Raw genomic sequence first — 26,349 nt, 5'->3', positions numbered from 1 at the left:
GGAGGAGGCAGCAGTGGTCAGTGCCAATGCCCTTCAAAAGAGGACAGCCACCCAGTGCTGCAAGAGGATGAATGATCTCCTCTGTTCCGCCAGAGTAAGTCACTCTTCTCATCACTCTCAACTCACACACTCACAAACCCAACCCACATCCACAGGGCCCTCACTTACTGCCAGCTCAAGAGACACCACTATTCACTCTCTCACACACAACTTCATTGTCCTCATCCCATCCAAAGGACCAATCACCACCTACACAGGCCAGGCGTACATCATCTGGCCTGGCAGGCATCCTGCTTACACTCTCCATCTCTATTCATGCAGGACAAGCTGGCACACACGGGAGGGAGAGGTCACAGACCAGTGGAGGAATGCCTAAGATCAAGGTCCTCACAGACTTTGAAAACAGAGCTATCCAGCTGGCCGGCAAGGATCTGGACCATTCCTGTGCCGACAGTGAGGTCAGCTTTGCTCTACCAAGTGAGGATCCAGCAGTGCAACATATATCAGACAACCACTCGGCTTGTAGAGCTGGATCTGCTGAGGTCACAGGAAGAGGGAACTAGGAAGGGCTGGACACTCCCAGAGTCACCTGGGTGGATGACCCCAGGCTGTACACCTGCGGATCCTCCTCCCTATGGGTGGCCGAGGGCCACAGGCTGACTCCGTAAGCAGAAGAGGTAGCTGGCATGAGATCAAGCTGCCCAGCACCCCTCTCGCGTACACACTGTTGGAGGCCAGTTGTGAGTGATGTGTTCTGTTTCACAGGCCACTACTATGTACTAACTTCTGCAGGCACATCTGGGAAACAGCTAAAAGAGTCCACGACAGCGCTCACCCACATCCTCTACCAGTACAGAGACACATACCCCGGTGGGATGTAGCTTTAGAGTAGCGTCGGGATCACAACCTGGTGAGCACATCACACTGTCTGATCCACAGCAGGCGGTGGCAGGGACTTCAAAGGTCCCCGGCACTTGGGGAATTGCTAGCAGCAAGAAATTTGCTGAGTCCGAGTCAGATGTTGAGACTCTGGACTCCACAGTTGTTCCAAGCTCAGGAACATCAGGAAGGGATGTTTGCTGCACTCCTCAGATTGCAAGGCGCAATGGATGAGTCCATCCACCTTCAGACTGAGATGATAGCGCCAGCCTGCCAATGCACCAAGGTCAACACTGGTAGGATAGGCGGTGTCCATGGAGCCCTTGGTCCAGGACATCTCTCCTGCACTGCTGCACAGGCTCAACTCCATCGCTGATGCGGTAGTTGGCCTCCAACAGTGTATGCGAGAGGGGTGCTGGGCAGCTTGATCTCATGCCAGCTACCTCTTCTGCTTACGGAGTCAGCCTGTGGCCCTCGGCCACCCATAGGGAGGAGGATCCACAGGTGTACAGCCTGGGGTCATCCACCCAGGTGACTCTGGGAGTGTCCAGCCCTTCCTAGTTCCCTCTTCCTGTGACCTCAGCAGATCCAGCTCTACAAGCCGAGGAGGGTGCCACTGCCACACACCAGGACCCCTAAAGCAGGCTGGGGCCATCCAACTCTCGGATCTTTGAAGCTCGCCTGCCAATGTCATCACAGACAGGGCGTTGCAGTCAGCAGGCTGTCTCCACCTCCGCTGTGGATGTCCGGGGAGCACCAAGGTGTAGTGACAGGGTTAGAACAGTGAAGGAGTATTAGCTGCACAACCTGGGCATGGGTATTAATCACTTGTACATACTGTTCACTATTGTCAATAAACTCCCAAGAATGTCTCCCTGCCAATGGCTCCTTGTTCTGATGAGCTGTGTTCATGTCACTCAGATGTGAAACCTTTCTGCACAAGATAAAGGCAGGTGTCTCAGTCCAGGGCCTCTTCTCTGTGCTCTGTGCAACCTCCGGACCAAAGTGATAGTCCGGCCTCACACACCCTGGAAACATTACTGATGTCTGCACCTCAGTGAGCTTGTCGTTGCTGCCAGAAGCTGTGGGCAGAAGTCACAAAGTTCTCTCATTCTCTCTGTGTGCTCTCAGCGCCTTTAAGGTGGGGCTGGACCCCCTCTCTTCAGCATCTGTGACTAGTGATGCTGTGCTTCTGAACAGCTCAGGTGCTGAAGGTGGACAAAGATCAGCTGCTTCTAAAGTTTTAAGGCTGCATTTCTATGATATGATGCTGATTACAGAGCGCAAGCAAGTTACCCTTGGCCACCCAGGAGTCAGACATCCTCACAGCTTGTTAACTCTCTCCACAGAAGCTGCCAGACCTGTTGAGTTTTTCCAGCACTTCCTGTTTTTAAAACACTATCAGGTCTTTGTTCTGAATTGTCTGCTGACACTGCTCATGATTCCAGGATCATCCCGGAATGCTAAGATAATGCAGGCTTTTTTTCTCTATTACAGAAGATTCTCTTAAACCTCATTCCCCTGTTTCTGCGCCTCAGCTCAAACTCCAAGCGTGAGGAACTCATGGACTTCTTTGTCACTAAAATTAAGGCTATCTAATCAGCTGCCTCTGCCACTTCCTTTCCTTCCCCTAACTCATCTAAAGTTTCTAATCTAATTCCTCTAAAGTTTCCTCTATGCAGGAGCCCTGAACTCATATCTTTCTGTAATTTCTCTCCTGTCTCATGCTCTCACTGAGCTCATCTGGTCCATTTCCTTGTCTCTTGATCCTTTCCTCATGAAACTGCTGATCACACAACTTCCATCCCTGGCTCCCATGTTAGCTGTTATTGCTAATGGTTCTCTCTATTTAGGTACAGCCCTCCTTTCCTTCAAATCTGCCATCAGCACTCCCTCCTCAAAAAATCCCTTGGTGCCTTTGTCGCTGTAAATACTGTCCTATCTTCAACCTCCCTTTCTTCTCCAAAGTCAATAAATGTGTTGTTGCCTCTCAAATGTGTGCCTGCCTTTCCCAGAACTCTGCATTAGAATCCCTCCAATCAGGTTTCTGCCCTGGCCACAAAATCAAGGTCACAAATGATATCATATGTGGCTGTGACAAAGATAAACAATTACTCTTAGTCTTACTCTACCTGTCTGCAGCCTTTGACACAGTCGACTTGTCATCCACCTCAAATGCCTCTCCATTGGTTGTCCTGCTGGGTGGGACTGCTGTCACCTGTTCCATTTTTATTTATTTAGTCATCTTCAGAGTATCACCTGCAAAGGTTTCTCTTCCTGCTCTTGCACTTTTAACTCTGGTGTACCCCAAGGGTCTATTCTTGGTCTCCTCCTATTTCTCAGCTACATGTTGGCTCTTGGCGACATCGTCCAAAAACACGTTTCAAATTCCACATGTACGTTGATGCTACCCTGCTCTACCTCACCACCACCCCTTTACCCCTCCACTGTCTCTGAATTGTCAGGCTGCTTGTCTGACATCTAGTACTGAAGGAGCAGAAATTTCCTTGAACTTAATATTGGGAAGACCACAGTTGGCATCTTTGCCCCCTGCCACAAGCTCTGTTCCCTAGTTACTGACTCCATCCAGGCTGAAACAGACTTTGGCATCCTATTTGATATAAAATGAACTTCAGACCACATATTCGCACCATCACTAAAACCGCCTATTTACACTTTTGGAACATTGCCTTTGTTACCTCTAGACCTGACTATTCCAATGAAATCCTGGCCAGCCCACACATTGTACCCTTCATAAACCTTAGGTTTAAAATTCTGCTGCCTTTGTCCTTACTCACACCAGGTCCCCTTCACCCATCATCCCTATGCTCACTGAAATACATTGGCTTCAAGTTAAGTAATGCCTCAATTTTAAAATTCTCATCTTTATTTTCAAATCCCGCCCTGGCTTCAACCCTCTCTATCTCTGTAATCTCCTCCAATTGTACAGCCCACTGAGATATCTGCAATCCTCCAATTATTAACCAAGCTTTTGTTCACCTGATCTAATATCTCCTTACATGACACAGTGATAATTCTCCTGTGGAGAGCCTTGAGACACTTTACTATGTTAAAGGCAGAATATAAACAAAAGCTGTTGTACAAAAAATCATACTTGTACCCAATAACTATTATTTTGGGCTTGTTGAGCTGTTGAATTAACTACGTAGGTTTTGATTGTTATTGGTATAAATGTGAGGTATTTTGACAGAGTAAATTTATTTACAAGATCTCCATTCAAATTTTCATAGAAACATGAGGATAACTGGAAATGTTAGTGATAAGTGTTTTATTTGTTAATTTAGGTAATTGCATGTCTTAACAATGTCCAGCACAGTTACAGATAAACTTAATTGTTCACAATTGGACTTTGATAAACTGACTTGTTTGAAATATTAGAAATTTGAATTTCATGAAAAGAAATTCATGATTTTGAATTTAGTCAGGATCACTCAACCCTCAAAAAGCCATCTGGGTAGGTTCCAAAGGACAGAACATGTCAGCTTTTCTTATGCATTTATACAGTCTGGAAATTATGTACTAATCTCCTGAGGAATTCTGAGATAGAAAGTACAAAAAGCAGTCTGGATCAGTTACAATTCACATAGACTAAGACAATCATTAATAGTCTTTACAATGGAATTCCACTGAGAAAGCAGGAATTCCACAAATTCTATGATTTGCTGTTCAATAGAGGAAGTGGGGAGTGGAAAATATGAGAAGCCAAGTGCTTTGTGACTAATTAGACCAAAGCTTCAGCATAATCTCTTAACCTGGAGAAAAACTTCCCACATATATAATGTTATATTTTTAACTGCGAGGAGGTTGGCTAGAGCTTTTAGGGTTATCACTTAAATTTAGGTTATTATTAAAGTTGTGCTTTTGATAATGTTGATTAATTATACAAATTTAACTCTGTCTCACTAATATTCTGTGATTCAAAGAATTTCTCTTAAGTTTTAGAATACAGCCAGTCTTTAGGCCTCAATTTGGGGTCCCTACCATACAGTAGTCGATTTTAGTCGTGATTGCAATTTTAGTATCATTTCAATTACAGTGCAAATACTGAGCTGGAAACTGTTCATGCAGCTTGCACTGGTCTGCATTGCCTAATCTACCACTTTACAACTTCATCAGAAAGATTAGTAACATGGTCAATCCTCTTAAATTGGTTTTGTTGTTATAAAATACATGAGACCTAAAGGTAAAAATCCCAGAAATTACTGATGATATTTAATGAGGGAAAAAATGCTTAATGGACATCTATGCAACTACTTTACTATTTTAGTGGAGACATCAACCTATTTGAAATATTCAGATTAACACTTGTATTAAAATAGTAGGCAAAGAAGCAGCATATGAATGCATTAAGCATTTGGCATCCAATGATGCCAACAATAATTCCTAGGCCTGAATTTTTCCCGTGTCAGGCGGGCTCGGTGGGAGTGGGCAGGGGCGGTTGGGAACCCGACCGTTGCCCACAATTGGGTCCACACCGCCATTTTACATGGGTGGGTCAATTAAGGCCCGCCCAGTGTAATGTGTGTCTCCAGCATCAGCGAGAAGGGGTGGGAGGGGGTGTGAGCTCAATATCTGCCGGGTCCAATGGCGACCGGGCGGTCTATTCAAAAACGGCACAGGCAGCCAGGCTGTCATTGACTCGGAGTACCATTGTCATGCAGAATGTCAGTGCTGAACACGGCAGGCGGGAGGGCAGGTCAGCGGGGCAGGCGGCCCTGTGGTTTTCTGATGAGTGTCTCGCTGCCCTCCTGGAGGAGGTAGCAGCACGCCAGGATATCCTTGTCCCAATGGATGGGAGGAGGAGGCCCCCCCACCTCACAAAAAATGCCTGGGAGGAGGTGGCATCCATGGTCAGCTCCCATGATGTAATGAGGCGTACATGGGTGCAGTGCCGCAAGTGCTTCAATGGTCTCCTGAGATCGGGAAGGGTGAGTACCGTACTGGCATGGGTCACTTAGCACAGCAGTTAGGAGCAGCTCTCCCCCACCCGGATCTCAGAGTTCTTATAGTGTGAGTGGCAAATGTCAATGAGGCAGCATCTGGGCAAGTGGGTGAGCCCTGCCTGCTTTGAATGAGTGTCGTGCGGCTCCAGCGTCACGATTCGGCTGAGCCCTGTGAGATATTCCTCACGTAGGGTTGGCCAGGCTGCAATGGTAATGCGGGTACAGGGTGGTCTAATCAATGCTCCTCTCTCCTTTCAGGAGAAGTCAGCCCACAATAATACTGAGAGGTTGAGGACTGCTGGAGGAGTGCTCCACCTTCTAATTCTGTCCAGATACGAGCAGGAGGCGCTGGAGCTGGAGAGGCGCCATGCACCTAGGTCAACCAGCAGCAGTGAGGTTGAGGTGCCACAGGGAGGTAAGAGTGCAGTGCACTGAGGTCAGAATGTCTGTCATAGCAACCATTATACTGTTGCCTCTATATTGATGTGAGCCTCCAACATGGGATCCCCATTGATAATGGAAAGACAGGGGCTCCCTGGCATGCACTGTAACAGTGGAATGACTTCAACTAATGACATTTCCTTGTTCCCCGGAGGTTTCCTGGGTCCGCGTCTATCCCCTCAGCGTTTTCCTGACCGTGCTCGTCCTTGGACTCACTACTGGACTCACCGTCTGTTACCAGAGCAGCTACGTCAATATCTTCTTCCTCCACTGCATGCCCTCTTTCCAGCGCCAGATTGTGGAGAGCGCAACATGCAACCACTATCAGTGACACACGAACTGGGGGGTACTGCAGTGCGCCCCCTGAATGGTCCAGGCATCGGAAGCACATCTTGAGAAGACTGATGGTTCTCTCTTTACCACCACCCTTGTGGAGGCGTGGCTCCTATTGTACCACTGCTTGGCCTCTTGTTTTGGATGGCAGAGAGGCATCATGAGCCACCTTTTGAGGGGATAGCCCTTGTCACCCAGCAGCCATCCATCCAGCCGGGCTGGAGCACTGAAGACCCCCGGCACCTGGGAGTGTCTCAGGATGTAAGCGCCATGGGAGCTGCCTGGGTACCTTGCACAGACTAACAGAATCTGCAACCTACGCTCGCACACTATCTGGACGTTCATGGAGTGGAATCCCTTCCTGTTAACGCTGGTGCCTTGATGGCCACTTGTGTACAGTCTATTGCACCCTGGATGTGGGGGATCCCAGCAATCGCGGCAAAGCCTCTGGCTCACTCAGCCTGGCCGGCCTCATCCGTGCGGTAGTGAATGAAAGTCAATACCTGCCTGAACAGAGCATCTGTCACCAGTTTGACACAACTGGGGACAGCTGAAGACTCCACAAAGATCACCCACTGACCCCTGGAACGAGCTGGAGGGATAGAAGTTGAGGGCCACTGTGACCTTCAGCACCACTGGCATGGGGTGTCCACCCACACAGTTGGAGCTGATCTGAGGGCCGATCATCTGATAGATGGAGATCACGCTCTCCCTTGAGAGATGGAGCCTCCTTCAGCATTGCACCTCGGACATATTGAGGTAGCTGCATCGCTGCCTGTAAACCCTGGCAGCAGGATAGTGGCGTCTTCTGCGACCCCTTCCACCTTGGACTTCCTGTTGGCCCTGTCCCCCTGTGCCTGTGCCTCTCCTCCCACAGGTTGCTCCCCAGGAGGCTGAATAGGGACACCTGGCCTCCTTCCCATTCTGGTCTGCTCTTCCTCCTCAGAGGAGATGCCTCCAGCAGAGAGCGCAATCCCCATTCCCAGGGTAAGGGAAGGCTATCAGACACCTGGAAGGCCCCAAGTGTTATGACTCCTCTGGCGTCCTGAACTGAAGCCTCTTATTCCTGTCAAATCAGCTCTGAAGCGAAGTTAAGTTGTCCTGTTCACACAAGCAGCAGTAAGTTATAATCTAAAGCACTAACGTTCACCCCTGTTATCCTGCGCGTGGATGAGGTTTTTGAAAATGGGCCCTACCCGCCTGCCTGTTGCGTCCATGCTGACACCCTGAAGATCACATGGGCTGCGCAAAATCAAATGCAGCCTTAACTGGCCCGTTAATTAATGGTGAACACGCCTCCATCCTCATACCGCGCCTGCCTACCAAAATATCACGATGGTGTGCTGTGATGTCGGGACGCACGCCTAACATCATCGCGCGTCATTTTATGTTCCAGCGTGTCGGGCCCGCCCCCACACGCCGAAGGTAAAATTCTGGCCCTAGACTTAATCAGTGTCTACCTCTTAGCTAATTCTATAAGAAAAAAACTAAAGATTAATAGCCATGCCTATCATTGCTTATTTACATTTAACGATGATTAAATAACACTCATGTATAAAACTCATAATGTATGACCTCATCTGAGGCTAAAATTTGAGAAGGTTCACCTTACAAACAAGGTCATACCCATCTCAGGTTTCCTTGGTAAAGCACTTTTGCCGGAGAAGGTGATCCCAACAACAGCTTCATATGGGTGCATTCAAATTAGCCATTGTTGTTCTTTGTTGCTCTACCTCTCCAGAACAGTGATTTTCACCATAAATCGCAGCATATTAGTCTACCCATGTATAAGATGACCCCATTTATCCAGCCCCAGAAATCATGTTTTTACATATAGTTGGCATATAAATTGACCCCCTTTTCAGCCACGACATGCTATATTCACATTAGTAATCAGCTTCAATTTCTCAGCCCACAAATGCATATTTTACTTACCGGTACCTTATAATTGGGCAGGAGGTATTGAGTGGGCAATACAGGTTGTGTTGCGCAGATGTGCAAGGGTTGAAGACAAGCCCAGTCTTTTCATTGGATGCTGATGACATTTCAAACTGGCGACCCCCCAAATGATGGTTTACTTTTATATTCAGCATATACGTTGATTCCTGTTTCTGGAGGGATTTTTCGAGGCTTCAGGGGTCGATTTATATGCCAGCATCTAAGGTAAATGTTAAATCTCCCTTGCAACTCCTGACTTCAGTTCTAGCCTGAAGTCAGGGTAGATAGAAGGAAATGAGATTTAAGGTGTAATTTTCCGACTTTGTGCTACTGGTGAAAGGTTACACTCGCCTGGAGAAAGTTGGATGCATGCCACGCGTGATCTTCTGACCATTGAAAAATCACGTGTGGTAATGCCCAGACTGTTTCTATTTGCAGTGGGGAAAATCAATATCTAAGTGCAAGTTGTGGTGAATAGAAGCATTGTAATGTTAGCCTTCATACAAGAATCTTTTCTTTTTGAGTGAGAACTACTTAAGTTATTTGTGGGACCCCTTAACCGTAACCAAATACAGTTGTCCTGTGTGTGCCAGTGATGTGGGGGAATGTGTGCTGGTGGGGGAGGGAAGTAGGCTGCACACTCCAAGGCCCAGACTTTACATATGAACATGAAGTCAGGCCTGTCAACTGATTGGCTGCCAGGCATAAAATCTAGCCAACCAGCAGTATTTATCCACAATACCACAAGATCACAAGAGATAGGAGCAGGAGTAGACCATACAGCCCATCAAGCCTGCTCTATCATTCAATATGATCTTGGCTGATTTGGGTTTCAATTCCACTTTCCTGCTCACTCCCCGTGTCCTTTGGGTTCCCTGAGGGACCAAAAATCTGTCTACCCCAGCCTTAAATATATTCATCACTGGAGCATCCATAACCCTCTGGGGTAGAGAATTCCAAAGATTCACAACCCTTTGAGTGAAGAAATTTCTCCTCATCTCATGCTAAATGATTGCCCCCTTGTCCTGAGACTGTGCCTCTGTGTTTTAGATTCCCCAGCCAGTGGAAACAACCTCTCAGTGTCTATCCTGTCAAGCCCCTTCAGAATCTTGTATTTTTCAATGAGATCACCCCCCATTCTTCTAAATTCCAGATAATATAGAGCCAGTTAATCAGCCTTTCATCACAGGACAACCTTCTCATCCTGGGAACCAATCTAGTGAACCTTCACTGTACCTCCTCCAATCCACATACATCCTTCCTTAAAGATAGAGACCAACACTGCACACAGTATTCCAGACGTGGTCTCACCAAAGCCCTATACAATTGTAGCAAGATTTCTTTATTCCTGTACTTCATCCCCTTTGCAGAAAAGGCTAGCATGCCATTTGCCTCCCTAATTTCTTGCTGTACCTGCATGCTAACTTTGTAGTCCTTGTATTAGCACAACCAAGTCTCTCCAAACATCATCATTTACAAGTTTCATGCCTTTTAAAAAATATTCTGCTTTTTTCCCTTATGACCAAAGTGAATATCCTTGCTCTGAAAGCAACACATGGCTATGAGCAATAACCTGGATCAAAATTAATAATTCGGCTGACGAAGCTCTAGATGATCTGCTGCAGAACATCGAGCCAATTGTGGGAGGGTAGGCAGGGGATAGTGGGTACAGATCTTGCAAGTTCAGTAGTGCAACAAGGTGGTAGAGCAGGTCGTTGTAGTCTCTCTGGTTCAGCGGAACTGGGAGTAATCATGGGTGGAAATCGTCAGGCATTCATGTAAGTGCCAAAGTAATTCTAGTCTCTTTATATAGACATGCTACCGCTGCTGTACAACATCTACACAAATGACCAACCTATAGACGGTGTCACACACCATTTTATATATGCTGATGACTTATGTGTCACTGCCCAAAGCACTGATTTTAACACCATGGAGAAAACGCTTTCTAAGGCCTTGGAGGGACTAACATCCTACTATGAAGAAAACCACCTTCGCGCAAACCCATCAAAAACGCAAGTTTGTGCATTCCACCTCAGAAATGTGAAGCCAAACGCCAGCTTGAAGTAACCTGGTGTGGAGTAACACTGATGCATTGCGAGCACCCTATCTACTTAGGAGTTACCCTTGACAGATGCCTCACCTTCAAGAACAACATCAAAAAGACAAAGGCAAAAGTGAGCACACGAAACAACATCCAGAATAAGCTCACTAACACAAACTGGGGAGCAAGCCCAAAAACATTGCGAACCAGTGCACTTGCTCTTTGCTATTCCACTGCTGAATACGCCTGCCCTGCATGGGAAAGATCTACTCATGCTAAGAAGATGGATGCCGTTCTGAATGCAAGTTGCCGACTTATCACAGGTTGTTTAAAACCAACAGCCTATATATCCTGGTGGGTATCACTCCCCCTGATATAAGAAGAACCAGTAAGTATAAGTAGCCAGCAAGAAAGAGCTGTCAAACATCAGATGAGAGGCACCCTCTACATGGTCATACATCTACACCCAGCTGCCTAAAATCAAGGAAGAGCTTCATGAACAGTGTTGTTCTATTACAATCAACCCCATCTAAAGCCCACATCGCCTTGTGGAGAGACTGACTCGCCAGTCTCAAACAACCCCCAGAGATGGAAATTCTACTGGATGAAAGCTTTCCCCCAGGAGCTAATTGCAACTGGGCAACCTGGAAGTGCCTTAACAGATTTAGGACGTTCAAAGGTGTCACTAAGCAAATGGGGATATACAACCTGCCCGACAACTTGTGAATGTGGAACTGAGCCACAGACTCTGCAACATCTCCTGCAATGTCTATTGCTAGAGGAACCCTGCACTGTTGCAGATCTTGCCGAATTCAACAACAAGGCGCAAAAATGTGTCCAGTTCTGGCTGGGCCATGTATAGACTGTCCGTGGACACGATAAGAAGAAGACTTCATTCTCCACGGAAAGTTGTTACACAGGAGTTGGTGCTCTCAGAATGAGGGGAACATGTGGTCTTTCACATAAGGCACAACTGTACTGCAACATTTTCACACCTTTAACTAAATCCTTACATGCTTTGCTTTAACTTGGAATTGCCACCATAGAGACTATGCTACCTCATTTAGAAAGTGTTAGCCCTCAGAGGGAGATATTATGGTTATTTGATGCTGTTTGAGGGCTTATATGAGTTGCTGTAATGATCTTTCCTCATTTCTAATCAAATAACCATCAGACAGAACTAGAATAGTCAGTGAGCCTGAAACCTTGGTTCCCTGTAAGGAATGACTCACTCTTCCCACATTTCCTCTTCATGGGGAGTGAGTAGGAAAGTGGAGTTGAAACCCAAATCAGCCATGACCATATTGAATGGCAGAACGGGCTTGACAGGCTGTATGGTCTACCCTGTTCCTATCTCTTGTGATCTTGTGGTATTGTGGATAAATGCTGCTGGCTGGCTAGATTTTATGCCTGTATTCATTAAAGCTTCAAGAAGCAGTGTAGAATTCAGCCACTCTGACCCCGGCCAGGATCCCTTTAAACACAAATTATTCCTTTGTCATTGGTCAGAGGCAGGTTGCTAATGCCATGGCTGAGTTAAAGAGCCACAGCTTCTCTGACAAATGGGTTCATTACCTGCTGTCAGCCCCCTGCTAGCAGCACATCTATTTCAATAATATTCCACCCTTTACTTTGATTTATAAAACCAAAGACCACATATGACTTATTAACTGCTTTGTTAAGCTGCCCCGCCACTTGCAAATGTTTGTACATTATTACAATCCTGTTAGGGACCGTTAACATGAAAAGAAGAAATCTAACACCCAGCAATTAACTGACAGAACTACACCATTTAACATTTTTAACCTAAATACAATCTTTACTGCATATCAAAAAGAAATTAAACACATTCAGCACCATTAACTTAACAGAATAGCTGATAAAGATTAATGCTATAAGCTCAGTTCTATTATTTATTTTCCCTCAAGTGTTTCCTTATCTAGGTTCATTCACTTTTCCAGGGACCAACCTGAAAGTATGCCACAGCTCCCTTGAATTCATTTTAATTCTTCTCAGTGTACCAGTTATCCTCTGGGGTAAGATTCTATGGGGTCTTTTTGTTAGCATTTTTGGCTAAGCACCCCTCCACCTTCTCTTTACAGACCTCACAATTGTGGATGCCTCAGCTCCTATTTCAGGTTGCCTGCAGATACCCAACTGTCTTCTTACAGCTTCATGGTAACTCTGCTAACTGTTTTCTGCCACAAGGCTCTGTGAGCTTTCTTCCATGAGCTGCAAGTTAGAACAAACCTTCTAGCTGCTTTTCCCTCATGAAATCCAAACTGAGAGTGAGCCCTAGCCGTATTCCATGCAGTGAGCAATAACACTAGTATTTTCTCTATATGGAACGCAGGCCTAACTGACTAACGTTTCTTGTGACTCTCTCAATCTGGTGAGATGGAGTCTACATCACATCAAAATTGCAACTGCCTCTGTCTGTTCCCAAACTACTTCTGTCAATAAATGCACACAGAGAAATTAAACAACAGAACCCCTGAATCACTATCTCTATGATAACATGTTTTGGGATGGTTCAAATAGAAATGCAAACAAATTATTTTACCTTTAACACAACTCTTTGATTCTGCAACCCATATGAATAATTTCTTTCTCTAATGGAATTCTGCAACCCTCTTTCCCAAAATTGCTTGCTTTTAGCTTCTTCTATGTAGGTATCAACAGGTGCCCTGACTCTACGGAGAGGTCCAGAAATGGGTCATCTATTGTTCAGTGTTTACACTTCTGATGCTGAACTTGATGACAAACATACATTAGCTTTTAACTATGATTAACTCCAAGCTTGTTTGAATTGCATTTACTTAAGGGTTGTTGTCAGTTTCTCAATCAGATCCACCATTTATTTACAGTTAAAACTTTAATTCCTAAAACTAAAAGTTATATTCTAAAACATCGGGTGAAGGGTGCTCTGGGCGGTGGGGGGGTGTGGGGGTTGGCTAGTCAGTATGGGGGTGGGGCCATCAGGTGGTCAGTGGGGGTTGGATGGTCAATGGGAGGGTCAGCTTGTCAAGGGGCTGGTCATTGGGTGGGATCGGGTGGTCAACGGGAGGTCGTCAGTGGGGGGTGTAAACTAGTCGAGGATGCGGTTGGAGAGGAGGGGATGGGAGGGCAGTCAGGGAGTCCCTTGTGGGGGGGGTTAAGGGATCTTGTGGGAGATTAGGACTGTGGGGGAGGTCCTGTGGGGATTTGGGGTGTGGGTGAAGTCCCAGTGTGGTTAGGGAGCTAATCAGGAGTCTTGTAAGGGGTTGGGGATGTGGGGTTTCCTGTGGGGGTTGGGGGGGATAGTCAGGGTGTCCTGTGTTGGGGGGGTTGTCAGGAGAGTGTGGGGGGGGGGATCTTGTGAGGGTTTGGAGGGTATTTGGGAGTCCCAGGAGACTCAGGGGGTTGAGGGGAGTCCAGTGGGGTGTTGGCAGTCGGGGGGGGTGGGGTGGCGATCGGATGGTGGTCAATACCATAGTTACCCAATGTTAGAAGTGGTTTTGATTATTCTAACTTTTTCTGAGTAACTATTACTGTAAGACAGCTGGACCATTTGAAGTCTGGGATTTATATTGTACTATATTATACTTTCAGATGGTTCCCATTACAGGGCAATTGCCCATCGGAAGTTTGAACTTACTGGGCAACTGCCATGTAATCCTTATGTGGGGACCTCCGGTGGGGGGGTTTTCCCAGTACATCTTTGGGGTATCCCCCCAGTTACGATGCCTCAGAGCTCAGAGGTTACGCACCTATATGCTATTCGCAATCGGGAATATTTTCCTCTGAGCTGAAATGCCTGCGTCGACGTCAACCTCATCAAGACAGTGGAGAACGTCAATCATCAGTCAGTCATCGACGATACCAAACCTCAATCCCTCAAACTGTCCAACTGCACTGAAGATCTGGGTTGGGACTTCAGCGCTGATTTTTTGACACTCTTCACAGAGGTTTATATTCCAGCCTTTTTCCAGGAAGATGTCCAGAAGACAGAGTAAATGTCCTCTCACCAAAGAGGTAATGAACCAATTCAACCAACAAATATCTGAGTGTGATCATGACCCTTCATCACTTTGTGCATCGGCTGAGTAGATGGAATACGTATTCTATCTCTGCCTGGATAGAATACATTGTTACAATACCACATTCATCCAACAGTGGTGACCCCTTTGTAAGTGCATCCACACCTATCTATCCACCAAAAGTGGTAGCCAAGGATGCAAGCAGTCAAACAAATCCAGAATTAGTGACAGAAACAAACTTGACAATGCCCACCTTTTCCACGCAGGAGAATAATGACCTTACCAATGCAGGGTTACTGGAATTTAACGGAAGGCAAGACATTGATCAACTGCCTTCCATAGCTTCCTATCCTGTTTAAAAAATTGTTTCCAGAGGCAGCAGTCCAAGAGTTCACGAACAACAGGCTACAGGGAATCATCATTCCAGAGATAAAGAAAGACAGACAAAATGATCAAAAAGAACCAGGGGCGACTCAACAGACAAGGGTGGAAAACATATGAAATGCAAAGAGAGGGAGAAACCCACAAAATCCAATCATGAGAGAGAAACAATGGATCGGGAGCGGTATAACAGCAAGGAGAGAAAAGAAGAGGATCAAGTCTAGATTCAGATAGGAGAACCACCCATTAAACATTTGGGAAAACTAGATGTTGAGAATCAAATTATCAATTTTCCAAGGCTGACAGGAACACAATCACGGAGATTCATGAAACCTCCAGACCGATTAAACCTATGAAGTCAGAAACTTGGGGGCTGTTATGATCCCAGCTGATGTTAATACTGGACAAGTCAGAACCTGGCTTGATAGATCCTAACCTTTTTTTTTAAGAAACCGTGGAGGAAAGTTACTGAACAAATTCACAGGAGTCTGCTGATGACCTTATAACATAAAAATGTTTATTAAACAAGAAAAATGAACTATATTACACCAGACAAAAAGGTTGGAAAATCTCAATATAAACACACAAAAATAATTCAAATTACACTATTCCTTTACCCCAGCAATATCTTTATAGACACATATAAATTCAGATAGATAAAACAATTTACAATGTCTATCTTATACTCTAACAGTCAGGGTAAGGATGAGGTACATGTGAAATAACAGGCAAAACGTGGTCAGACACCCTACACTCCAAAGTAAATGACAGATGTAACCAAAGCAGATTCCATGGGTTTATCAACAGCCCGCCCAGACATTTGTCACATTGTGAGCCAACCAGTGTCATGGAAATTTTGTCTTGCTCATGAGTGTTTCTAATCTCCACATTTGAAGATCTCACCTTGGAATTCTCTCCAAACGTTGCTCCCACTCGAACAGCTTCTTCAAGGATCCATCTCCAGGGCTGCAATCTCGCCTTCTGAAACTCCTGTCCCCAGGATCTCTGAGTACATTCAAGCTTTATCTTCCAAGCAAACTTTCAGATCTTTCGTTGTGCCAAGCAGAACACCACTGCTCCAAAGGGCCCACAGTAAGGAGTCACCAACCTTTGGCTGCCTTCTCGGAACTTCAGGGCTTCTCTTGAGCGCACTTTGCTTCAAATCCACTCCCTGCAGCTCTGTCTTTAATTCAGAGTCTATCTCTCTGCTCCTCCAACAAATTTACTTATCAGGACCTATTTCTGATCCCTGTCTCTGTCCCTTACTTGGGATTTCTTTTTCTGAGACCGCTCTCTGATCCCCCTGTTTGTACCTGCCTGGGACTTTCTTCTGGGACCTCTCCTTGTCCCCTGCCCTTGTCCCTTGTCCTGCTTCTTCAGATTCCTTCCTCAGCCATGGCACTCTGGCGCAGGTCATCTGACCTGCTTTTCACGCCGTTTGACTTCCTCTCTTCTGCACAGGTGCATAGGACTGGTACCTGGCCTAAAGAACGTAAAGTCTTTTTTGCTCCCCTGCTTGAATGGCTTCCTGTATCATGGTGCCATGGCCAGTCAGCTTATCCACCTTGCAGACCTCGCTTTCATCCACACGTGTTGCGAGCACCTCAAATCTGTTTGACAATTGCAAAGTCTAAGCCTCCTCCACTGCTGTTTGCTCGGTCCCATAACCTGCCTCACTCATGGTCACATCCTCCTGTCCCTTATTGCAGAGCAAAACAGATGACCTCATTCTAAGAGGTGTGATCGCCTTCTGGAACAAAGTGTCCAGGTATCTCTTCCCCTTCCTTATGTTGCGCAGTGTCTGCAGTTCGGCTTCCAGATCAATAATCCTGATCCAGGATTCCTCTAGCTGCTTACACTTTCTGCAGACGTGTTTGTCATGAATCACCTTGGCATCCAAAAGCCCCCACATCCCACAACTGCAAGATAATGCCTACCCTGCCATTCCAACTTTTGTTATTTAGTTAATTTACTTCGGGGAGGGTTTTCCCCTCATTGGGTGATCAAGCCCTGACCGCGGATTTCATGCTGGCTGGCCAATTAATGGTCAGGCAGCATGAAACACGCATTGATAACCTCAGTGCTGCTGAGGTAGGGTGGGAGGAGCGCGAGCGCTGAAGTTTGCGCATGTGCTGGGGGGTGGGGGGGTGCGGTGAGGGAGTGGGGGGGGGGAGGGTGTGCATGCAATGAAAGCTCCCTGAATCCCTGAAGGCATAGAGCTGTCTCAGGGAGCTGAAGGATTGAAAAATTAAAAATAAAGGAAACATGTCCCAACATGTGACTGTCACATGAACAGGGACATGTTAAAAATGAGTTTAAAAACCTCTTACTGTTTTTTTATTCATTGTTGGAAACCTCATCCTGCCTGTGGATGAGGCTTTGCAAGAAATGCAAAAGCCCCCTGGCCTATTCACCTGCCCGCCAACCAACGGGCAGTGAAAAGTCCAGATTAATGAATGGCCCTCTTAATTTTTGGCAGGCACGCTGCCAACTCTTGCGTGTGTCCGCCGACTGAAATACTGCACGCCTTTTTACATTCAATCGTGTCAGGCGTGTGCCCAGAGACTGAGCTGGAAATTCTGCACTTTAATTACTTTCTTCCCAGGTATGCTACAATTTACTGTGCTTATTGAATGCCAGTACCACAGGCAACTAAAAGTCACACGCTTCTTAACTACACAGATACATGTTTTAGATGTTTGTTTTAATGATTTTATTTTATTGTTTTATTTTAATTTTAAAGTTTTGTTTTTTTTATTTTAAAGTTTTAGTTCTTTTTATTTATAGATCTACTTTAACTGCCGTGTCCTAAGCTGGTTTTTCACACACTGTCCCTTAAACTGAGCACTTACTGGCCAGTCAACTTACTACCTTCCTGTGACATCCCGGTTGCTTTTATTTCATACCCACCCCTGTCTCACCGCAGCTGAAATGTTGAAATGGTGCGCTGCTTAGCTCCCAACTGTCTCCCGCAGCTCTCAGCTGATTCCCAGCAAGGGAGACAGTCAGGAGCTGAGGAGCACGCTGTTTCACCATTTCAGTTGCCGTGAATATTAATGGTATGCAAATACATGGTAAATAGGTTCCCACTACTGGGCAGCGTGATGGTCGGGAAATCAAGGGCGGAATTTTACACTGGCGGGATTTTACAGGTCCCGCCAAAGTCAATGGAGTTTGGAATGGCTGTCCACATTTATGGGCCTGTCTCAGTGGGGGCGGGACCATAAAAAATCTCTCCCAAGGTTTTGGCTCCCACGTAATTAAGCACCGTCGTGATTCCTCTACCCATGCTCTGGCCACAGGAGGGGCAGCAACATCATTAATCCAGCTTGGGAGGCGTTGGCAGCGGTAGTCATTGCCAATGCCCTGCAAAAGAGGACAGCCACCCAGTGCCAAAAGAGGACGAATGATCAACATCAACATCCTGGTGGTTACCATTGACAACCATCACCAGCAAGTTCCCTTCCAAGCCACACACTAACCTGGCTTGGAACTACATTGTCGTTCCTTCACTGTCCTTGGATCAAAATCCTGGAACTCCTTTCCTAACAGCATTGTAGGTGTACCTACACCCCCTGATTCAGTGACCCATCCCTGGGATGCCTTTGGACACTATGGAAGCATGCCATGATGTCCTCTACCCACGCTCTGGCTACAGAAGGGGCAAAAACGTCACCAATCCAGCTTGGGAGGCAGTGGCAGCAGTGGTCAGTGCCAAAGACCTACAAAAGAGGACAGCCATCCAGTGCTGAAAGAGGATGAATGATCTCTTCCATTCTACCAGGGTAAGTCACCCTTCTTATTACTCTCAACTTACACACTCACAAACGCATCACACATCTGCAGGAACCTCACTCACTGCCAGTTCAAGAGACATCACTTCACTCTCTCACACACATTTTCATCTGCCCTGTGGACCGTCTCCTCATCCAGTCCATGGCACCACTCACCACCCACACATACCAGGCAAACTTATCATCTGTCCTGCTTACACTCTCTCCATCTGTATTCATGCAAGACAAGCTGGCACACAACAAGAGGAAGAGGTCACAGACTGGTGGTGGAATGCCTAAGATCAAGGTACTCATAAACTTTGAAAATAGAGTCACCCAGCTGGCCGGTGAAGAATTGGACCATTCCTTTGCTGACGGTCAGGTTGGTGGTGCTCAACCAAGTGAGGATCCAGCAATGTAACATCCATCCGACAACCATGCTGTGAGTCAGTTCCCCTGTTCCGCAGTTCTCTGCCATGCGCTAATTATCTCTCCTTGCATTCACAGGCACATCTGTTAAACAGCCAAGGGAGTCCACGACCCATGTCCTCGACTCAAGCCCTGAAGACACCTCAGAAGAGGAATCTGCTGACACCCTCATTGAAGACCTATCACAGTGCTCACCCACATCCTCCACCGGCACAGACAGACACACCTCGGTGGGATCAAGCTTTAGAGTAGATTCATGGTCACAATCTGGCGGGCACATCGCACTGTCTGATCTGCAGCAGGCAGCGGGAGGGACTTCCCAGGTGTCCGCCATTCGGAGGGCTGCTGGAGGCCAGGAACCTGTTGAGTCCGAGTCAGATGATGAAACTCTGGGCTCAGTCATACCTCAGTTGCTGAAGCTGCAAAGGCAAGCTCGGGAACAGGAAGGAATATCCGCGGCACTCCTCAGATTGCAAGGCACAATGGAGGAGTCTATCCGCCATCAGTCTGAGGTGATAGCACCAGCATGCCAACGCATCAACACTGGTAGGATGGTGGCTGCCACAAAGACCTTAGTCCAGGACATCACTCCTGCATTGCTGATGCCATAATTGGCCCCCAAAAATGTCAATATGAGAGGGGTGCAGGGCAGCCCAATCTCACTCCAGCTACCCCTTTTCCTCAAGGAGTCAGCCAGGGACCCTCAGGCACCTATAGGAAGGAGATCAGCAGGTGCACACCCCAGGACTGTCCATCCAGGTAACTCTGGGAGTGTCTGGCCCATCCAAATCTCCTCTTCCTTTGACCTCAATAAATCCAGCTCCACAGGCCGAGGAGTGTGCCACTGCCACACAGCAGGACCCCAAAAGCAGGCCGTCCAGAGGGTGCCTGTCAAGGCCATCCATGCAGGGTGTAGCAGTCAGCAGGCTGTCTTCACCTCCGCTGTGGATGTCAGGGGAGCAGCAAGATGTAGCGGCAGGATTAGGAAAGTTAAGAAGATGCAGTTGCACAGCCTGGGCATGAGTGTTAATCACTTGAACAAAATGTTCACTTTGTTAATAAACTCCCAAGAATGTCTCCCTGCCTATGGCTCCTTGTTCTGAAGAACAGTGTTTGTGTCACTCAGATGTGAAACCTTGGTCCCTGTACAAGTTAAAGGCAGGTGTCTCAGTCCAGGTCCTCCTACCTGTGCTTTGTGCAGCCATCCCAGCGCACTGATGGTGAGCCTTCACTGTCGCTGTATACATCAGTCATGCTTCTATCTCAATGGGACTTCTCATTGCTGCCAGAATGTCCTGGGCTGGTGGCACAGAGTCCATCATTCACTCTGTGTGCTCTCAGCACCTTTGAGGTGTGATTGGCCCCCTCCATCTCACCAGCATCTGTGCCGGTGACAGTGTGGTCCTGAAGGTTCAACTTATGAAGGATACCATAGGATCAGGAGAAGCTAAGATTTCCCCGCTGCCTCTCCATGACATGACCCTGTTCACAGAGAGCAAGTGATCTGCTATCAGCCAGACAGGAGTCAGACATTCACATAAGCTGTGTGAGGATCTATGGTGTGTCCCTGCTGCATGTCATCATCATCCTTCTGGAATGTAAGGAGTATGGGCATCCGCTGTGTCTTCATAACAGAGGGTATGTGTGTTACCATCAGCCAGATAGGAGTCAAACATTCACAGATGCAATGTGGGGATCTATGGAGTCTCCTCACTGCATGTCGTCATCATCCTCCACGAAGCTAGCAGCTATAAGGACCCCCTGAGTATGCCTGCCTCATCTGGCCAGTGCAATGGCCTCATCGCCGTCATCCTCGCCTTCAATGATCTCCTCATCCTCATTCCTTTCGACGTCCTCCTCATTGGAGGAGACATGCAGCTCCTCCATCTCCTCCTCCGCCAGCTCCTCCCCCTGTTGCAGTGCCAGGTTGTAAAGGGTGCACCACGTGACGACGATGCGTGACACCCTTTGTGAACAATATTGCAGGGCTCCACCAGACCAGTCCAGGCACCAGAACCTCATTTTCAACATTCCATTTTCATCACACCAAGGTGCGAGTTGCAACATGAGCCTCATTGTAGCTTCGCTCTGCTGCAGTCTGCGGCATCAGCTACGTCCTCTGTGAGTAGTCCTTGTCTCCGAGGAGCCAACCCTGCAGCATGTATGGACCCGGGAAGAAGTCAGGGATCTGAGACCAACTTAGAATGTAGGAGTTGTGGATACTCTCTGGGAACCGAGCGCAGACCTGCAGGATGCGCTTGTGGTTGTCGCACACCAGCTGAACATTCAGTGAGTGGAAGCCCTTGTGGTTGATGTAGTTGACTGCTTGTTGCCATGGAGATCTAAGTGCCATATGAGTGCAGTCAATGGCACCCTGTACTTATGGAAAACCTGAGATCTGGGAAAATCCCAACGCTCTTGCACCCTGGATTTCCTGATCCTGGGAGAAATGCACAAAGTTGTGTGCCCTCGCAAAGGTGGTGTCCGTGGCCTCATGGATGCAGTTGTGGCAGCTGCGATATCCCACAGAGGTCACTTGTGAAACCCTGAAAGGAGTCACCGGCGTAAGAATTGAATGCCGCTGTCACTTTTACGGTCACTGGCAGTGGATGCCCTCCATGTCCACGAGGCGCCAAATCCGGCAACAGGTGGCAGATGTGACTGACCAATTCACTCATGCCTGCCATAATGTCCAACGTCAGCGGGCATGGAAAATTCTGCCCTAAGTGCCACGGAGTTAGTGGCATCTTTGTCACCAACTGCAGGGGAGCTCCAAAACAGTGAGGAACCAATCACTGAGCAATGTTCTCTTACAAGCTTGAAGAAATTGTGAACCCAGTTGCACAATTCCATCATTGCTGTATTTGAAAAATTAGGAGATGATTTGGAGAGAGCTGTGTTGATGCGCTTCAACCAGGTATAACATTGAATATAGACATCTTTTTGTGTTCCTGCTCCTCTGATCACATCACTGTGCTGATTTTTTTAGATGATTTAAATTCTAATTGTATTTACTGGAAGAGAACATGGACTAAAATTTTTGCAATTTTACCACTGACCACACATTTCCAGTCAAAATCCCAGAGGGACAGCCAAAGCCAAGACAAGAGATCAGGAGAATTCCAGTGGAAATTTTACCCCTGTGTGAATATCATGTTGCCATGGACCCAGAGATTCTGATTAAGCCAATTGTGAAATAATGTTTTCATTGAGATGTTGAAGCTGATAATCCTGAACAGAGAACTGCTATTCAATTCGTACTCATAATAGAGGTCAATTGTGGCCTGCCTCCTGTTCACATGCAGCCTTAATACAGCTTGTCATCCCGTGCCTGCTGGCGTCAGGCGTGTTTGCTGGCGTGAGCGGTCAATATGGCGAGAACGTCAAAAATCCGTTTCACGACATCGTGAAACCAGTTTGCGATCGTCTGCTCCGTCTGCCAACGGTGGGCTGTGCTATCCGCCGTCGGATGTCAGGAACCTCATTGTAATACATGTCATTATACGTCCGGTCCGCCAGAATTGTCCCCCCACCCACTGGATTGTCTTGAAAAGTGTGATGTGCAAAAGTCGAGACTTACCACCAGGGCTTTGCACACATCACAGACATCAGGGGAGCAGAAAATGCTGGAGCCTGACAGCAACAGGATCCAGGAGAACCGTCAATGGCATGCTGGGTGTATTCTCATGGACATGGTTCCATGGTGAAGAAACCCACAGGAGGTGGAAAGTCACCGTTGAGTGTCTGCTCACAATGGATAGTGGTCAAGGGAGTGGAAGGGGAAGGTCTAGAATCAAATGGGAGAGGAAGAGGTGTTGAGGGGGTGAGTTTGGGAGGGGAGAATAAAGGCGTCGGGTGAAGTTGAGGGGAGGGTGTATAGGGGGAGGAGGGGGTAACAGGGTAGAAGATGGCAACTGGGAGGTAGGTGTAAGGCAGGCGGAAAGTGAAAGGGAAGGAGTTTGGAGGGGGAGGAAGAAGTCCAGAGTGGGGAGGGAGTCCGGGGAGGTGGGAGGACTGGGGTGTTGGGGGAGGGCTTCCGGAGGGCGAAAGGCTTCCAGGGTGGGAAGAGGTTCCGGGGGGAAGGGATCCAGAGGGGAGGGATGTCCAGGTGAACGTGCAAGGGAGGGGTCTATTGGGTTCATGACTGCCTCCTGGGGAGTGAGCTGGGGGTGGACGTGATATGAGGGAATAGTGAGAATGACTGAGGGCACAGTGAGGTGGTAGGGTGGGAGGTTGAGGATTCAACAGTAGTGGTAGAAGGGACGACAAGGGTGTTTGGTGAGGACTCAGAGGCAGACACATACTTCTCCCTCTAGAATCACTCATTGAGCAGCTGCTTCCTCTATGGTGATAGAGGATGAGGTTGAGGGGGTCACAAGCAAAGGGGACTCGGAGGGAGAAGTGTTAGTGATATTCTCCCTTGAGGAGTGAGATCCCTGTGGATATGTGATGTGAGTGTGTGGGCTGAGGGTGATGAGAAGAGTGAATTACCTTAGTGGAATGGATGAGACCGTTCATCCTTTTTCAAATTACAAAACAAATTATATTGCTAAATGGAAACCATTGATTCTATAATCATAATTTATCTGATAGTGTTTTTGCTCTTCCTGTGAGAAGTGCCTAAACCTTTTGTATAACATTAAGTAGTAACCTTTGGGTAGTTGTCCTCTTTTGAAGGGCATTGGCGCTGATCACTGCTTCCCAAGCTACACTAGTGAAGTTTCTGTGGCCAGAATGGGTGTAGAGGACATCACAGTGGGCCTCCACTGTGCCTAAATGACACTGGAGGGACACATCATTGAACCTGGGGCCTACAGTCTTTTTGCCTTTTGGGGTCATCCTGTCATCTTTGCAGCAGTCATGGACTGGATGCACTGAGATATATGCACCTGGCTGAACTTTAAATATGGCACCTGGTGTGATGAAGTGGTGAGGTGTTGGCATGGCAGGCAAATAAGAGCTCGCCTGCCATGGAAACCGCGTGTTTCCTGGGAATGCATAATTAATGTGGCGGGTTTGGGGTGATACGGCATGAGAAGCTGCCAGTGCGGCCAAAGGGGAAAACACTGTTTTACCCAAATGCTACTGCACTTAGTGCAAATCTGGGATGATTCCACCCCTTGTCTCTGAGTATTTACATCCTGCTCGGCTACCAGATGCTGACAGATCTGGAATTCAATTCTGTTCCCTATCCTTCTCTTGCTCCCCAGTGAAAGTGAGCAGATGCTATTGGGAGGCAGTTGACTACAATATCTACAAAACAAATTATATTGCTAATTAGAAACCATCGATTCTATAATCATAATTTATCTGATAGTGTTTTTGCTCTTTCTGTGAGAAGTGCCTAAACCTTTTGTAAAACATTAAGTGGTAACCTTTGGGTGTAGAATCCATCATTGTAGAATTCATCACTCTGGTGCATATGAATGACCTGTAAACAAAATGCTGCATACATTGAAAGCCTCAAAAAACATTAGTGATTACAACAGCTCCCTCCACTCAGTGAAGGAAGCAATTGCCATAAATAGGTAGACACGGTTTCTTGACTAAAAGAACAATAAATACTCAAAATCAGTCATATGACAAGAATGAAAGACTTCCCTGTCTCATTTCTCTCTCTTAAAATATTCCATAGATCTAATGCCAATTTAGTTGGGTAGACACCTTTTGCCAATGCCCCAATTGAATGTCTTACATACCTCCGGTTAAGTTGTTCCATTTGCTGGATGGAGCTGGACCGGCGCAGACCATCAAGTGTAGCAGCTGCTGTAGGTCGCTGCCATGTTGTTGTACGGTTTACATGATCCACGTAAAAAACTCTCCCATGACTATCAATCCGTGCTTCCCAGTCTGGAATTCAACAATGTATATTATTAGCTTCCAACAATGGAAATCTATGGAAAGTAAAACCAAAGATCAAATAAAGATCAAATTAAACCAAATATGCCATTTTGTAAAAGTCTAGTTAGGTTGGAAATGTTGATATTGTAAGAAGTAATATTGAAAAATGCCAGAGAGCAAACATTATGATTGTAAAAAAAGAAGCATTTTTAATGGAGAAGAAATAATTTAAACTTGAGTCCATATTTTCCAATCGCTTTTATTAATGATTGTCATAACATATCAAAAAATTCATTGCCACTGTTAAAATTATGCTGATCAAAAGAATCTAGGCTCTCTTTTGACTAAGATATTAATTTAGTTAATTTGTTATTGGGGAAAGGTTTTAAATGGACTATTAACAGAGTGCATAGAGGCTCATTGGAGATGTACTTCTCGTGGCTGTGTTATTGGCTTTAAGTTGATTTATTTCATTGCCCCTTTTCTCCATTGTTGCGGTAATGTCCTTTGGGAGATAAAGCACAGTGGAATAAATCAGTGTCCTGCTAGAATCTTGTTGCAATCCCAGAAGGAAGCCTGGGAGAGGCCCGAGTACAGTATTGCAAATACACTTTCAACCTCATGATCCTTTCTTCTCACTCGCTCTGCTCTGCGAGAGCTGCCTGAAAAACTGGTTTCTAGAATGTAGATGCCAGAGGAAGACCCAGCATCTACTGTGGGCAGAACTTGGCCAAAGGGAAGGGTTAGCCATTGTGGCACAATTACACACCTCTAGCAGGTTTCAAAGCAGGGTATCCACCATCTTGGCTGCAGCAAGTATTTGGCCTCAGGAAACTAGAATAAGGGTGCAAGAGCTAGGTAAGCAATTAGAAGGTAATAAATGCTAAATATGCATCAGTTAAACTAGATACAGGAACGTAAATCAATAGCACAGCTGTTAAAAGTTCACGGACGTCATTAATGAGTGAATTCAACTCTGTTAATTTGAATGGTCATTAAAAGCCATTTACTTCCATTAATACAAAAATACAAACAGTTATTAAATTCCGATTAGCCTCTTAGCAGCTTTATATACTGACTTCCACACAAGAAATAATCCAGTACTGGATTTTACAAAATACTTCAGGATATATAGTTCAGGTTCTTTCTGCCTAATTGTAGGTTAGGAATTAAACAGCTTTGTGCATGCCTTCTGAAAGATTAGTGTGGCCATTTGAATCAAAGCAGCAAAATGGTTTTGCTGTATTCTCATACTTGAGAAATAAAGTTCACTCATTTCCATTTGCAGGCATCACCCCTCCAACAAA

The 26,349-nt window shown here is 46.5% G+C and overlaps 1 protein-coding gene across 1 annotated transcript in view; it reads right to left on the bottom strand.

The window, feature by feature from the left end:
- Positions 1-26,349, bottom strand: part of LOC121276200 (E3 ubiquitin-protein ligase HECW1-like) — a 527,663-nt gene that overhangs the window by 205,319 nt on the left and 295,995 nt on the right. The window contains exon 10 of the mRNA XM_041184341.1: positions 24,901-25,051. Coding sequence (XP_041040275.1) covers positions 24,901-25,051 — 151 coding nt within the window. The remainder of the gene's footprint in view (positions 1-24,900; positions 25,052-26,349) is intronic.

The sequence above is a fragment of the Carcharodon carcharias genome, chromosome 3, assembly GCF_017639515.1.
Source record: "Carcharodon carcharias isolate sCarCar2 chromosome 3, sCarCar2.pri, whole genome shotgun sequence".
Taxonomy (NCBI): domain Eukaryota; kingdom Metazoa; phylum Chordata; class Chondrichthyes; order Lamniformes; family Lamnidae; genus Carcharodon; species Carcharodon carcharias.
This window is presented reverse-complemented; position numbering and strand designations above follow the sequence as displayed.